Source organism: Moschus berezovskii, chromosome 11 (genome assembly GCF_049115385.1).
Source record: "Moschus berezovskii isolate FMDL1 chromosome 11, NW_MosBer_1.0, whole genome shotgun sequence".
Lineage (NCBI taxonomy): Eukaryota > Metazoa > Chordata > Mammalia > Artiodactyla > Moschidae > Moschus > Moschus berezovskii.
Window position 1 is genome coordinate 1140558 of NC_142470.1, and position 15550 is coordinate 1156107.

At 55.8% G+C, this 15550-nt stretch overlaps 1 protein-coding gene across 1 annotated transcript; it reads left to right on the forward strand.

Annotated features, from left to right (window-relative positions):
• Positions 1-11438: 11438 nt before the first annotated feature.
• LOC129539004 (lipocalin-1-like) lies at positions 11439-14709 on the forward strand. Its single transcript, XM_055399110.2, has 7 exons — positions 11439-11522; positions 11830-11960; positions 12369-12439; positions 12846-12956; positions 13559-13657; positions 13851-13877; positions 14555-14709. Exons 1-6 carry the CDS (start codon positions 11439-11441, stop codon positions 13874-13876), a joined length of 522 nt encoding a protein of 173 aa, XP_055255085.1. The 3' UTR covers position 13877; positions 14555-14709.
• The last annotated feature ends 841 nt before the right edge of the window (positions 14710-15550 follow it).

Here is a 15550-nt window from a genome sequence, read left to right on the forward strand (position 1 = left end):
CTTTCTTTCTCTTTTTTTAAATTTGAAATAGCATTTCTGTTATTTGAAAAGGAAATCCCAGGTGGATTAAAGATGACATGGACGAAACGAAGTCCTTCTAGTAAATGTGTGCGTGGACTCCGGGCAGACCCAGCTGTCCTCAGAGTCTCACCAGGGACAGGAGGGCTGGCGTTTGCCTTGGCCAAAATGAAAATGAGAAAAGTGTAGAAAGCGGGAAAGACAGACCGTAAACTGAAACCCCATCCCTCACATCCCAGGGGCAGAGAAAGATTTGACATCCTTGAGGTAGACGTGGGTTCGATCCCTGGGTTGGGGAAAATCCCCTGGAGGAGGGAGTGGCAGCCCACCCCAGTGTTCTTGCCCGGAGAATCCCACAGACAGACGAGCCTGGCGGGCTGCAGTCCACGGGGTCGCAGAGTCAGACATGAATGAGCAGCAGCTCTATGTGGCCCTCAAACTCTGTGAAGATAATGTTTTGAAAAGAAACAAAGAACAAACAATTCCGAGAGGCAACCCCGTGGTCCGTGCCTGTGAGATGCCATATGCTGTGTCAGGCCCTCTCTCTGAAATGTCCACGATATAGAATCTTCGGCGCTGGAGAGTTGACGGGTGGTTCCTGGGGCCAGGGTGGGACTGAGATGGACATTTGGTGCTTGGTGGACAAGGGGAGCCTGTTTGGGAAGACAGAAATGTCCTCAAAGTAGATCTTGCTGAAGGTCACACAGCGCCAGATGGTCAACACCGAGATCAGATTGATTACATTCTTTGCAGCCAAAGATGGAGAAGCTGTATACAGTTAGCAAAAACAAGACCAGGAGCTGACTATGGCTCAGATCATGAAGTCCTTATTGCCAAATTCAGACTTAAATTGAAGAAAGTAGGGAAAACCACTAGACCATTCAGATATGACCTAAATCTAATCCCTTATGATTATACAGTGGAAGTCAGAAATAGATTTAAGGGACTAGATCTGATAGATAGAGTGCCTGATGAACTCTGGATGGAGGTTCGTGACATTGTACAGGAGACAGGGACCAAAACCATCCCCATGGAAAAGAAATGCAAAAAAGGAAAATGGCTGTCTGAGGAGGCCTTACAAATAGCTGTGAAAAGAAGAGAAGCGAAAAGCAAAGGGGGAAAGGAAAGATATAAGCATCTGAATGCAGAGTTCCAAAGACTAGCAAGGAGAGATAAGAAAGCCTTCCTCAGCGATCAATGCAAAGAAATAGAGGAAAACAACAGAATAGAAACACTAGAGATCTCTTCAAGAAAATTAGAGATTCCAAGGGAACATTTCATGCAAAGATGGGCTTGATAAAGGACAGAAATGGTATGGACCTAACAGAAGCGGAAGATATTAAGAAGAGGTGGCAAGAATACACAGAAGAACTGTACAAAAACGATCTTCACGACGAAGATAATCACGATGGTCTGATCACTCACCTGGAGTCAGACATCTTGGAATGTGAAGTCAAGTGGGCCTTAGAAAGCATCATCACGAACAAAGCTAGTGGAGGTGATGGAATTCCAGTTGAGCTGTTTCAAATCCTGAAAGATGATGCTGTGAAAATGCTGCACTCAATATGCCAGCAAATTTGGAAAACTCAGCAGTGGCCGCAGGACTGGAAAAGGTCAGTCTTCATTCCAATCCCAAAGAAAGGCAATGCCAAAGAATGCTCAAACTATCGCACAATTGCACTCATCTCGCACGCTAGTAAAGTCATGCTCAAAATTCTCCAAGCCAGGCTTCAGCAATACGTGAACCGTGAACTTTCAGATGTTCAAGCAGGTTTTAGAAAAGGCAGAGGAACCAGAGATCAAATTACCCGCATCTGCTGGATCATTGAAAAAGAAAGAGAGTTCCAGAAGAACATCTATTTCTGCTTCATTGACTATGCCAAGGCCTTTGACTGTGTGGATCACAATAAACTGTGGAAAATTCTGAAAGAGATGGAAATCCCAGACCACCTGACCTGCCTCTTGAGAAACCTGTATGCAGGTCAGGAAGCAACAGTTAGAACTGGACATGGAACAACAGACTGGTTCCAAATAGGCAAAGGAGTACGTCAAGGCTGTATATTGTCACCCTGCTTATTTAACTTATATGCAGAGTACATCATGCGAAACACTGGGCTGGAAGAAGCACAGGCTGGAATCAAGATTGCCAAGAGAAATATCAGTAACCTCAGATACGCAGATGACACCACCCTTATGGCAGAAAGTGAAGAGGAACTAAAGAGCCTCTTGATGAAAGTGAAAGAGGAGAGTGAAAAATCTGGCTTAAAGCTCAACATTCAGAAAACTAAGATCATGGCATCTGGTCCCATCACTTCATGGGAAATAGATGGGGAAACAGTGGAAACAGTGGCTGAGTTTATTTTTTGGGGCTCCAAAATCACTGTGGATGCTGATTGCAGCCATGAAATTAAAAGACGCTTACTCCTTGGAAGGAAGGTTATGACCAACCTGGATAGTGTATTAAAGAGCAGAGACATTACTTTGCCAACCAACGTCCATCTAGTCAAGGCTATGGTTTTTCCAGTGGTCATGTATGGATGTGAGAGTTGGACTGTGAAGAAAGCTGATCGCCAAAGAATTGATGCTTTTGAACTGTGGTGCTGGAGAAGACTCTTGAGAGTCCCTTGGACTGCAAGGAGATCGAACCAGTCTATCCTAAAGGAAATCAGTCCTGGGTGTTCATTGGAAGGTCTGATGCTGAAGCTGAAACTGCAATACTTTGGCCACCTCATGCGAAGAGCTGACTCACTGGAAAAGAGTCTGATGCTGGGAGGGATTGGGGGTGGGAGGAGAAGGGGATGACAGAGGATGAGATGGCTGGATGGCATCACCGACTTGATGGACATGAGTTTGAGTGAACTCCGGGAGTTGGTGATGGACAGGGAGGCCTGATGTGCTGTGGTTCATGGGGTCACGGAGAGTCGGACACGACTGAGCAACTGAACTGAACTGCACAGCGCCTCAAATGTCCTAAAAATCACTGACACATTCACGTGGGATGAACAATATCATGGCTGAATAAACGTCATGGCGTGAATGAACGTCATGGCTGAATGAATGCCATGGCGTGTAGAGTGTTGCAGAAAGCTGTTGTTAAAGCACGCGTAACACAGGAGTCAGACCTGACCGTGGAGTGGCTCTAGCCCTCCTCGGAGGCGCAGGAAGGAGAGAGAACTTACTCGTGTCTCCAGAACCGAACCAGCAGGTTTTACCAGCGTGCTCCCACTGCTGGCGGCTGGAGCAGGGTTCAAGGTGAGGTGCCTTACCAGGCTGCACCCGACTCACTCTGTCTGGGGTGGTTTGACCACAACCTACAACATCCCCCACTCCCCCAAGCAGAGGAGATGGAACCCTGAAACTTGGGCTGCAGAGAGGGCTCTGGCTTTCTTAGGATGGAAAAGCAGTGGTCGCTGAACTGGTCCCGGGAAGCTGGCGGTCTGCCTGGCCTGCTCTAAGGGTCAGTGCAGGGCTGCAGGTCAGCCCCCCGCTCCAGCCTGCCCGGGATGGCCGTCGGCTGTTGCCGCACACGGATGCAGGCACCGCCCCCTCATGGGCATGGTGAGCTGCAGCTGTAGGGAAGGTGGCGACACGCTGGGAGCCAAGTCGCGGCTCCTCTGTGGTTGTAAAGATTACTTGCTGCAGAGGCACTTCCTGTTGCTTTGCCCTCAGGCCGTTCCTTGTGGCTGGAAACCAACAGTGGTGCTGCCCTGGCTGACCTGTGTGGAGCCCTGCTTGCCCCGACCCTTGGCTGCCTGGCGGCCCCGTCTCCCTCGGTGCCCACCCCGTGTCACCCTCCCACTGACCTCGGTCCATGGTGTCAGACGCCCCGAACGCTCAGCGTCTGAGCCAGCATCATGCTTCGTCTCACCCCGCTGAATCCACCGGGAGCGTGCCGGCTCGCATGGCTGGACCCTAAGCCCTGGGCAACCTTCCGTGATGCCCCTGGGCACCTGGGCGCTTTCCCTGTCCCTCTCCAGGGTCCCGAAAGATGACACAGCCCAGGGACAGGTTACTGTAGGCCTGGAGACGGCGGGGGGGCGGTCAGCACCCTGGGTGGGGGTGGGGCTGAGTCTGCCACTGGCACCCCAGCGGGGCTCTGACTCCCGGCACCAACATGGTCCCCTGCCCCGCGCCATGTGCAGCAGCCCGAGGACACTGTCTCACTGGCCACTCAGGTGCCTAGGGAAACCCCGGACAGCCGTGTTCGTCACCGACAGGAAACGGCCGCCCCAGTGATTTGATCAAACGTGCTCCTGACAGCAGCCCCGTCACCCTCCCAGGGGACACGTGGGGGAGACATTCGAGGCAATTTCCACTTTTTCCTGAAAAAATGTGCAACTACAGTGCAAATAATTTGCCTCCTATTTAATGTGAATAGCTTTTTAAAAATTTTATCCTGATGACACGAAAATCAGAAAATGCTGAAAACTGAAAAGTAGGAGTTAAAAAAATCCTCTTTTTGCCCAGAAGGCAGCTTCTCTGTTGGTACTTGGTATGTGGTGGGGCCACCCCACAGGCAGTTCCAACCGAGGGCTTGCCAAGCCGAAGAAGGAGAGAAGTGAGAGCGAATTGCTGGGTGTCCAGGTGAGCCCCTGGTGAGCCGGGGACTGAGGGCTGTGCTGCGGGCAGCGTGGGGGTGGGGGTGGCTGACAGGGCACCCGGGTGGAGGCGACGTGGTGGGGACGAAGGGACAGCTCCTCGCAGAGCTGAGACCCCCCAGGCTGACCGCACCAGGGAGTCCAATGTGACCCCTTGGTGCTGACAACCCAGAGAAACCCACCTCCAGAAGCCCCCTTCCTCGGATCTGCTCTGGGACGCGGGTGTGAGGAGTTGAGGAGGCCCCTCTGGGCTTGGGGAATGGAGGGGAAGCTCGAAAACCTCCCGGGAACCACGTCCGCTGGCCTGGACCGGGCAGAGGGGACGGGAGGGTGCGGGTCCAAGTGGCCTCCAGGCATTTCTGCCTGTTCACCATGACACGTGGCTCATCGGTGGACAAAGCCGCCTGCTGTTCAGGCAGGCCGGGGCCTCGCCGGAGCCTGAGGAGGAGAAGCAGCCGGAACACAAACACGCATGACCTTTTCCTGAGGCTGCCCGCAGCCAAGTGTGCAGACCAGCCAGCCACCACCTGGACCTGCTCAGCCAGGGCGGGCCGTGGGCACGGGGCCTGTGGGAGTCCAGCCCTGGGGGAGCCAGGGACCCCGGGATGGGAAGGTGGCCACCTGAACCTCCGGATCCCTCCCCTGCAGGACAGCAGAGGGGCGAGGACAGGCCCAGGCTCAGGCAGGCGGGGGTGGCGTCAAGCCTGGAGCCCTCGGGGAGGCTGACAGCAGGGACAGATGGACACGATGGATGGAAAGCAAAAATAATAAGAATTATGAGTCCAGGTTGGACAGGAGAATAAACGTTCATCGGGAGGGAGAAGTAACCACAGAACTTACACACTGAAAAAGCTGGTAAGTACCAACTTCAAGAAAAGCCATAAACTGTGATGAGTGGCCACGTGGCACACTTTTGTCAAACTGCTTTTGCCCGTTTTAGCCATGGCTCCAACCGCCACTTCCTGTGAAACAGAACCGTTGCTTGCTGTGGTTCTGCTGTAAGACACGAATTCTGATCGACAGTGTGGTCACCATCGAAACAGCATAAAGCTGGCATGTATCTGGAGAAAACTGTAATTCAAAGTGATACATGGACCCCAATGTTCACTGCAGCGCTCTTTACAACAGCCGAGACAAGGAAGCCACCTGTGTCCATCGACAGATTATTGGATGACAAAGAGGTCCACGCACACACAAAGCGTTCCGCAGCCTCAGAGGGCACGGAACGATGCCGTCTGCAGCCACAGGGGTGCACCGGGAGGTGACCACGCTAAGCGAAGTCAGTCAGACAGAAAAACACAATACAGTGTGGCACCACATATGCGGAATCTAAAATAAATGCTACAAATGAACTTATTTACCAAACGTAAACAGACTCAGAGATATAGAAAAGAAACTTACGGTTACCAAAGGGGAAAGCAGGGTAGGGGTAAATCAGGTGCTTGGGATTACAGTTTACACACTGCTGTGTATGAAATAAGCAGGTCTCACTGTAGAGCACAGGAGCCACACTCAATATGCTGCAATAGCCTATAGTGGAGGAGACTCTACGGAGAATATGCATATGTAGCAATCCCTTCGCTGGACACCGGAAACCAATACAGCATTGAAATCAACTATGTTTCGATCTGAAAAATGTCTCTAATTTAAAAAAGCATAAAACTGCATGCTGAGTTTACACAGGTCCCACTGTGAAGAAACTTTGGACAGTGAGGGCTGGCATTTGGATGGGACTTCGACGAGGACGCTTCACCTTAGGGATGTGGACCGCTTGATCCCAGACTCACTTCCGGCCTCGTGCAGAACAGAACTCACCTGTCCTCCACTGCTCCCTGCTCACCTTCACACGCTGTGCCCTTGGCCGGCACAGAGGGTGGGAGGAGGCGGCTGAGCTCAGCCCCACAGTGAGGCGACTGTGACCTTGACATGCCCCACGAGCCCACGCTGCTCATGCCCCCAGCACGTGGCAGGGGACAGCTTCTGCTAGCTCACAGAGCCCTTCAGCCCTGGAGCCCTGCTGGGGCGAGGAGGGGCCCTGTGGGAGTGCCGCGCGTCCGCAGTAGCGCTGGCACGTGGAGCGTGGTCACGCGGCCGCCTTGGGTGAGGGCCTGGGTCGCCCGCCCCGGCAGCCCCTGCTGCCCCGGGAGACGCGGGACCCGGCTCCTTGCCGTCTGCACTTTTCACACCCTTGCCATCAGCCCGTCTCGACTCTTTGCTCCGCGTCTGTCCGGCTGGTCGTCTTTTTCTAGCTTGTTTGTCGGGCTCTCTGTGGACTCTGTGGGTGGATGCTTTGCGGTAAGCTTGTGGTGAGTAGTCCCTCTGGGGGCTGCCCTTCCTCTGCCCGTACCTTTCAGGCCTGTGGGACCCTCCTTGACGGCAGAGGCATTGCCATTCCTTTCTTTCATGGGTTTCTACAAGTTCACATTTCATCTTTACGCCTTTTAAGCTACTAGGACTTAGCTGTATGTGGTGTGAGGTAGTGAGCTACATTTGTGTATCTGCTCCATCCAGATAACAAGCTCCATTTATTCAATATCCTCTTGACAAATATTGTAGCCAGCTCTACGTGTTCAGTTGCAAAATTGTGTCTGACTCTCTGCAACCTCAAGGACTGCAGCACATCAGGCTTCCCTGTCCTTCATTGATCTCCCGGAGCTTGCTCAAACTCATGCCCGTTGAGTCAGTGATACCATCTAACAAACTCACCCTCTGTCGTCCCCTTCTCCTGCCCTCAATCCTTCCCAGCACAAGGGTCTTTTCCAATGAGTTAACTCTTTACACCAAGTGGCCAAAGTATTGGCGCTTCAGATTCAGCATCTGTCTTTCTAAAAAATATCCAGGGTTGATTTCCTTTAAGATTGATTGGTTTGATCTCCTTGCTGTCCAAGGGACTCTCAAGAGTCTTTTCCAACGCCACAGTTTGAAAGCAGCAATTCTTCAGCACTCAGCCTTCTTTATGGTCCAACTCTCACATCCATACGTGACTACTGGAAAAACTATAGCTTTGATTGTATGTATATTCGTCGGCAAAGTGAGGTCTCTGCTTTTTACAATACTATCTAGGTTTGACGTAGCTATTCTTCCAAGGAGCGAGTGTCTTTTAACTTTGTGGCTGCAGTCACACTGTCCACTGAGTGTGTGTATCCATCTGGGGCCTCCCTGGCGGCCCAGATGGTAAAGAATCCGCCTGTAGCACGGGAGACCTGGGTCTGATCCCTGGGTCAGGAAGATCCCCTGGAGGAAGGCGTAGCAACCCACTCCAGTATTCTTGCCTGGAGAATCCCACGGACAGAAGAGCCTGGTGGGCTGCAGTCCACGGGGTTGCAAAGAGTCAGACACGACTGAGCGACTAATGCTTCCACTTCCATCTTTGTGTGTCTGAGTGCGTGTGTGTCTGAGTGTGTGTGTGTCTGAGTGTGTGTGTGTCTGAGTGCGTGTGTGTCTGAGAGTGTGTGTGTCAGGATGTGCGTCTCATTGACGTGACTGTGTCCCTGTGTCTACATGTGTGTGAGTCAGCCTGTGCTGTGTGAGCGCATGTCTGAGTGGCCGTGTCTGTATGTGGGTCTGTGTGTCTCAGCGAGTGTCTATCTGTGTGGGTGTGTGGGAGTGTCTACATGTGTGTGTCTGTGTGTGTCTCTGGGAGTTTCTGAGTGAGAGGTCTTTATCTGAGTGACTTGTGTGTTGGTGTGTGTGTCCGAGTGGGTGTGTGTCTGAGTGAGTGTGTGTCTGAGAGAGTGTGTGTCTGAGCCGGTTTCGTGTGTCTGAGTGAGTGTGTGAGTGCACACCTGTGCCCATGTGTGTGTGTGTCTCAGGGAGTTTCTGAGTGAGGTCTTTATCTGAGTGACTTGTGTGTTGGTGTGTGTGTCTGAATGAGTGTGTGTCTGAGCCGGTTTCGTGTGTCTGAGTGAGTGTGTGTCTGAATGAGTGTGTGTCTGAGTGGGTGTGTGTCTGAGTGGGTGTGTGTCTGAGTGGGTGTGTGTCTGAGTGGGTGTGTGTCTGAGTGAGTGTGTGTCTGAGCTGGTTTCGTGTGTCTGAATGAGTGTGTGTCTGAGTGGGTGTGTGTCTGAATGAGTGTGTGTCTGAGCCGGTTTCGTGTGTCTGAATGAGTGTGTGTCTGAGTGGGTGTGTGTCTGAATGAGTGTGTGTCTGAGCTGGTTTCGTGTGTCTGAATGAGTGTGTGTCTGAGTGGGTGTGTGTCTGAGTGAGTGTGTGTCTGAGTGGGTGTGTGTCTGAGTGGGTGTGTGTCTGAATGAGTGTGTGTCTGAGTGAGTGTGTCTGAGTGGGTGTGTGTCTGAGTGGGTGTGTGTCTAAGTGGGTGTGTGTCTGAGTGAGTGTGTCTGAGTGAGTGTGTTTCTGAGTGGGTGTGTGTCTGAGTGAGTGTGTGTCTGAGCTGGTTTCGTGTGTCTGAATGAGTGTGTGTCTGAGTGAGTGTGTCTGAGTTGGTGTGTGTCTGAGTGGGTGTGTGTCTGAGTGAGTGTGTGTCTGAGTGGGTGTGTGTCTGAGTGGGTGTGTGTCTGAGTGAGTGTGTGTCTGAGCTGGTTTCGTGTGTCTGAATGAGTGTGTGTCTGAGTGAGTGTGTCTGAGTGGGTGTGTGTCTGAGTGAGTGTGTGTCTGAGTGGGTGTGTGTCTGAATGAGTGTGTGTCTGAGTGAGTGTGTCTGAGTGAGTGTGTCTGAGTGGGTGTGTGTCTGAGTGGGTGTGTGTCTGAGTGAGTGTGTGTCTGAGCTGGTTTCGTGTGTCTGAATGAGTGTGTGTCTGAGTGAGTGTGTCTGAGTGGGTGTGTGTCTGAGTGAGTGTGTGTCTGAGTGGGTGTGTGTCTGAATGAGTGTGTGTCTGAGTGAGTGTGTCTGAGTGAGTGTGTCTGAGTGGGTGTGTGTCTGAGTGAGTGTGTGTCTGAGTGGGTGTGTGTCTGAGTGGGTGTGTGTCTGAGTGAGTGTGTGTCTGAGCTGGTTTCGTGTGTCTGAATGAGTGTGTGTCTGAGTGAGTGTGTCTGAGTGGGTGTGTGTCTGAGTGAGTGTGTGTCTGAGTGGGTGTGTGTCTGAATGAGTGTGTGTCTGAGTGAGTGTGTCTGAGTGAGTGTGTCTGAGTGAGTGTGTCTGAGTGGGTGTGTGTCTGAGTGAGTGTGTGTCTGTGCTGGTTTCGTGTGTCTGAATGAGTGTGTGTCTGAGTGAGTGTGTCTGAGTGGGTGTGTGTCTGAGTGGGTGTGTGTCTGAGTGTGTGTCTGAGCTGGTTTCGTGTGTCTGAATGAGTGTGTGTCTGAGTGAGTGTGTCTGAGTGGGTGTGTGTCTGAGTGAGTGTGTGTCTGAGTGGGTGTGTGTCTGAATGAGTGTGTGTCTGAGTGAGTGTGTCTGAGTGGGTGTGTGTCTGAGTGAGTGTGTGTCTGTGCTGGTTTCGTGTGTCTGAATGGGTGTGTGTCTGAGTGAGTGTGTGTCTGAGTGGGTGTGTGTCTGAGTGGGTGTGTGTCTGAGTGGGTGTGTGTCTGAGTGGGTGTGTGTCTGAGTGAGTGTGTCTGAGTGGGTGTGTGTCTGAGTGTGTGTCTGAGCTGGTTTCGTGTGTCTGAATGAGTGTGTGTCTGAGTGAGTGTGTCTGAGTGGGTGTGTGTCTGAGTGAGTGTGTGTCTGAGTGGGTGTGTGTCTGAATGAGTGTGTGTCTGAGTGAGTGTGTCTGAGTGGGTGTGTGTCTGAGTGAGTGTGTGTCTGTGCTGGTTTCGTGTGTCTGAATGGGTGTGTGTCTGAGTGAGTGTGTGTCTGAGTGGGTGTGTGTCTGAGTGGGTGTGTGTCTGAGTGGGTGTGTGTCTGAGTGAGTGTGTCTGAGTGGGTGTGTGTCTGAGTGGGTGTGTGTCTGAGTGGGTGTGTGTCTGAGTGAGTGTGTCTGAGTGGGTGTGTGTCTGAGTGGGTGTGTGTCTGAGTGAGTGTGTCTGAGTGGGTGTGTGTCTGAGTGAGTGTGTCTGAGTGGGTGTGTGTCTGAGTGGGTGTGTGTCTGAGTGAGTGTGTGTCTGAGTGATTGTGTGTCTGAGTGGGTGTGTGTCTGAATGGGTGTGTGTCTAAGCTGGTTTCGTGTGTCTGAGTGAGTGTGTGTCTGAGTGGGTGTGTGTCTGAGTGAGTGTGTATCTGAGTGGGTGTGTGTCTGAGTGGGTGTGTGTCTGAGTGAGTGTGTGTCTGAGTGGGTGTGTGTCTGAGTGATTGTGTGTCTGAGTGAGTGTGTCTGAGTAGGTGTGTGTCTGAGCTGGTTTCATGTGTCTGAATAAGTGTGTGAGTGCTCGCCTGTGCCCGTGTGTGTGTGTCTTGGCCCTCCCTCCCCGCGGCTGGCCCACCGCGGCTCTGTGTGTGGCGCAGAGGGGACGTCAGTGTGCCCACTCACAGCGCGTCTTGTCGGGGTGTGCACAGCCCTTAGATGCGCGGTTGTAGTCACGCAGTGGGTGGTACTGAATCTGAGGTTAAGAAGCCGCTCAGGGACACTCTGATGAGAGCCACATCCTCCCTGGCAGCGAGCGTGTCACCCTGGCGCTGGCACCATGAGGCTCCCTCACCTGGCCCCCCCGTGGATGGACCTGCAAAGCCTGGCCTCCAGCCTGGGCAGCGCGGTGATGACTCTCGGGGGTGAACAAGGGTTGTTCAGCAACATCAACAATACTGACCTTTATCTGCTCCACTGCAGAACTGGCCATGGTTTATGTCCAGGAAGGGATTGGTTGGCGGTCTCTGCCAAGTTCCGTGGGGACCCTGGGCCATGGGACATAAAGGGCCGCTGCCTGAGTGGCTGGCACAGCCTCTCTGCACCCAGCGAGTGACCTGTCGGCGGCCGTGCGTGCACACCCCAGGAGATGAGGGCCCTGCTCCTGACCCTCGGCCTCGTTGCTTCCTTTCAGGCCCAGGATGCTTCAGTCTCGGACAGCTGGACTGAGGACGTGAGGCTCGGATGGAGCTGGGGCAGCTGGAGGGGCCACTGGGAGAGGCACCAGCCCTTGCCCCTAAGGCTGTGGTCAAACTGAACGACTGGGGTCTGAGACAAATGGGCCCAGGGCACCCATGGTCCCAGGGGACCTGTGGGGCTGGAGCCCACGTGGGGTGGGACCGGCGAGGGAGCTGGGCATCTGCCAAGGGTGGCAGGTAGGAGACGCACAGTGCTGCAGCCCGGGGGTGGGCAGAGTCCAGGGCTTCTGAGCGGGGTGGGGGCGCTCAGCCTGAGCCCTGACGGCAGGCAGCTTTCTCCAGGTGTCAGGAAAGTGGTATCTGAAGGCCGTGACCACAGACCAGGACGTTCTCGGGAAGAATCAGGAGTCGGTGATGGCCATGACCTTCAGCGTCCTGGACGGGGGCGACCTGGAGGCCAAAGTCACCTCGCAGTGAGAGTCACCTCCTGCCTGCCTGCTGACCACTTCCCACGGCAGGGGAGCGGCAGCTGGGGGGGTGGCCAGGCCACACTGGGGTCCATCCCGACCCCTCGAATGAGGCTTAGCCCTGGACAGCTTTGAGGGGTCACTGCCTCATTGGGGACCCCATACACGGACGGGTCCCAGATGGGACCTTGTGAGTGGCGGGGCAGGGCTTGGAGACCCAAGGAGCTGCTGCGTGAGATGCTGAGGGCCTCGCTGGTGCCTGGACTCAGTGGGAGAAGCGCCATGCTCCCAGGGCTGCCTCGGGCCCGGGTCTGCCGGCGGCTGCGGTGGGGCGGGGCGCGCGGTGCCTGGGCTGGGCTGGGTTTCCAAGGTGGCCGCACCCCAGGCATCAGCAGAGCAGCTTCTGTGTCCTAGGGTTGATGGTCAGTGCCGGGAGACGAGCCTGTTCCTGGAGAAAACGAACGATCCCAGCAGATACACGGCCTGTGAGTCCCAGGTTGGGGGGTGGGGAGGTGGATCCCAGCACATTTCTGGGGGTCACCTTTCAGCCAGAGAAGCCCCACTCCTTTCTGACCCCCTTAAGTGCCTGGTGACTCCTCCCAGTCTGCCTGAGAGATGAGAACAGCTGATGCCACGTACAGGTGTGATGGACTCGTCCAGAGGGGCTGGCCGGTCCAAGCTCCGACTGGAGCAGAGCTGAAGGTCTCCCCGCTCTAGCCTCTTTGGACCCCCTGAAACCCCTGGGGCCCACCCACTGGGTGACCACCTCCGGGCAGGGCCTGTCCTGGGAGCTGGGGGCCCAGGGCCTGGGGGTCTGGCCGGGGTGGAGACCCTGGGAAGGAGCTCCTGGAGGGGCCTGGGCTGCTCAGGAGCATGTGCTGCCCTCCGCAGACGGGGGCAAGCGTGAGGTGTTTTTCGTACCGTTGCGGGTGCAAGGCCACCTCATTCTGTACTGTGCTGGCGAGCTGGATGGACAGCAGATCCGCATGGCGAGGCTTCTGGGTGAGGTCCCGCATCCCGGCCCCCACAAAGCCTCTCCCGCCCCCTTCCCCCTGTGCCTTCTGCCAGGAGAGGCCCCCGAGGAAGCAGCAGGTCCCACGTCAAGGCTCGGTATCTGCGGGGGATGTGGTGGGCGCAGGACTCCAACGCCAGTGTTGGGGAGGGTCTTGCCACTCACCAGGCAACCCCTTGAGGCATCACCCTTGGCTCTGCTCCTTGGGGGGCTGCCTTCAGGGGGAGAGCAGTGTCTGCACGGAGCTGAGTGGGAAGGAAATTCCAGCTCCTGGGGCTTCATTACGGGGACGAGCCTCAGGCAGGCATCAGAGCGTCAGGACCTTCCTGCCCGCTGACAGGAGCCCCTGAGGGTCCTGTGGCCAGGAGCGAAGTGAGCGTCAGCCCAGGGGCCGGCGTGCACTCCCTCCCGGGCAGACCTTCATCCTCGGGGCGTTTGCTGAGGGCATTTCCTACCTTGCCCAGGCCAGCCGCGTGGGCGCCCCGTGCCCCCGAGACTCCTGAGCGGGTCTGCTTCTCCAGTCTGCTCTCCACCCGGCGCAGGGCCTCTTGGTTCTGCCCTTCACCCTCGCATCTCCTGGTTTCACCGACAGGAAGAAACCCAGAGAACAGCCCGGAGGCCAGGGAGGAATTCACGGAGTTCGCAAAAGCCAAAAGGTTGAACCTGGAGATCTTCAGGCCCCTGCAGAGTGGTGAGAAGCCCACATGTGCCTGCTGCTGGCTGGTGCCCACGGCGGGGCCGTCAGCAGAGCCACACCTGAAAAGGACAGGCCACAGTGACTGGGGCTTCGTCCTCGCTGGGTCACGTGACGTGCTGGCTGACGGAGGGAACCTGGGCTAAAGGATTCCCTGGGGTCTTCTGAAATATGCTTCCTTTTTCTACAGAAACTTGCTCTCCTGGAGGAAACTAGGGTAAGTGACCAGCTAGAGAGCACACTTGGGGTCTTGGGGCCCCTGGGGCTTTGAGAGACCATGTGGCCGATCAGGCCTGCTCCCACCTGGCAGGAGACCCTGCCTGGGCCAGGCGGGTGGAACGTCTGCTCCTGGGCTCACCCAGCCCCTGGGCAGCGCCTTCAGATGGGCTCAGAGTGTTAGTCCTGGGCAGTGGGGAAACCCCTTTGCAGGGGGGAGGCTGTCTGCTTCCTGGCACCCCCCCTCGCCCCCACGTGCTTGCCAGCAGGTGTGAAGTCCCTCCTCACCCCCATGTGTCACCGTGACTCTGTTTCCCAATAAGCTGCTTAGAAGGGTCGGAGCTGGGGTGCCCCACGCAGAAAGCTCTGAGCCCCGGGTCCCTCGCTGGCGGCAGGTCCCTTGGGAGGGTGGCATTTCAGCAGCGTGCCGCAGGTTACCTGCTCAGGTGTGAGCAGAGTCAGAGTCCAGAACGTTGTCACACTCCTCCTTTGCCCTCACTGGCCTGAAGTCACTTCGTCACAACTTCACACGTGGGCTTGGAGGCTTGAAGGCAGCCTAGTGGAAGGCCCCCCTTTGCTTGCCCAGAGCTCCCTGAGGGCCCCAAACACCCACTGCAGCACTCGGAGCATGCTCCCCCTCCCCTGTCCTGGCATCATGACTCGCCCTCTCCTCTGCAGGGCAGGGGGCACCGAGGTGCCAGGGCAGCCCCCGTGCAGCGCCTTCAGGAGTGTCCACCCTGCAGGATGAGGAAGAAGCCCTGTCCCTGGGACACGGGCCGCTGCACCCCTTCCCTCCCAACTCCCCTCCCCTGTCCTGGCTTCAAATAAAGAGATTCAGCATCCCCGGTGGTTCTGCTTGTCTATGGGGTCCCTTGGAGGGGGCTGAGGCAGGGAGGGGTGTGGGGCCCGGTGTGGGACCGCCCGGCCTGGGTGGGGAGGACCCCAGGTCCGTGCCTGGGCAGGTCTGGGAAGGTGAGTTACAGCCCTGAGGGTAAATCACCACACGTCAGCTTGTTCAGACACCTTTTGGGGGCTTTTTGGTGTTTTGTATAAGGTTTAAAGAATCTCGGATGGCGTCCACGAGGCAGTGAGCCTCGGAGACGCGAGGCAGAGCTCTGGACTGCCCTGAGCACAGAGGCCGCCGGGCAGGGCGCGTTGGGGCTGTGCCGGGGACGGGGTGGCCAGGGGCTGGAGTCGTGGGGCTGCTCAGCTGGGGTGAGCAGGCTTTCCTGAGCTCCCTGTGGATGGGCTCTTGGAATAACTTCAGGGGCTCTGGGCACAGGGGTTGCCCCAGCTGTCTGGGGCTTGGCCCTGGGCAGTTGGGCTGCTGCGTGGGGGCCCTGAGTGGGAGAGCCCGACGGGCAGGTGTGAAGTGCGGGCGAGACCGGCCTCTTGGGAAGGGGAACTGTCCGTGCCCAGACGCGGCTTCCAGTGGGCAGGATAGCACCGAGCCGACCCACCACACCTGGGCCTGGCTCCTCGGCCTCAGAAGGGAGCCGGGGTCTTACCCAGCGTCTGAGGGTCTCCACGGTGTCCTCTGGACACCCATCTGGGACGCAGTGCCAGCTCCGAGGTTGCCTGTGGCGGGTGCACAGGCGCCTCAGGTGCGGTCACTCAGCTTGGCCACACTCGGGGCTCACAGGGGCCCACTCAGCTCCAAAGGGCAGCCTGTGG

What these genes read in the sequence shown, in the direction of transcription:
- LOC129539004 (XM_055399110.2), top strand. Translation starts at nt 11,439, where the DNA reads ATGAGGGCCCTGCTCCTGACCCTCGGCCTCGTTGCTTCCTTTCAGGCC. An exon ending in CGGACAGCTGGACTGAGGAC is followed by an intron (nt 11,523 to 11,829) that starts GTGAGGCTCGGA and finishes AGCTTTCTCCAG; the next exon opens with GTGTCAGGAAAGTGGTATCT. An exon ending in GAGGCCAAAGTCACCTCGCA is followed by an intron (nt 11,961 to 12,368) that starts GTGAGAGTCACC and finishes TCTGTGTCCTAG; the next exon opens with GGTTGATGGTCAGTGCCGGG.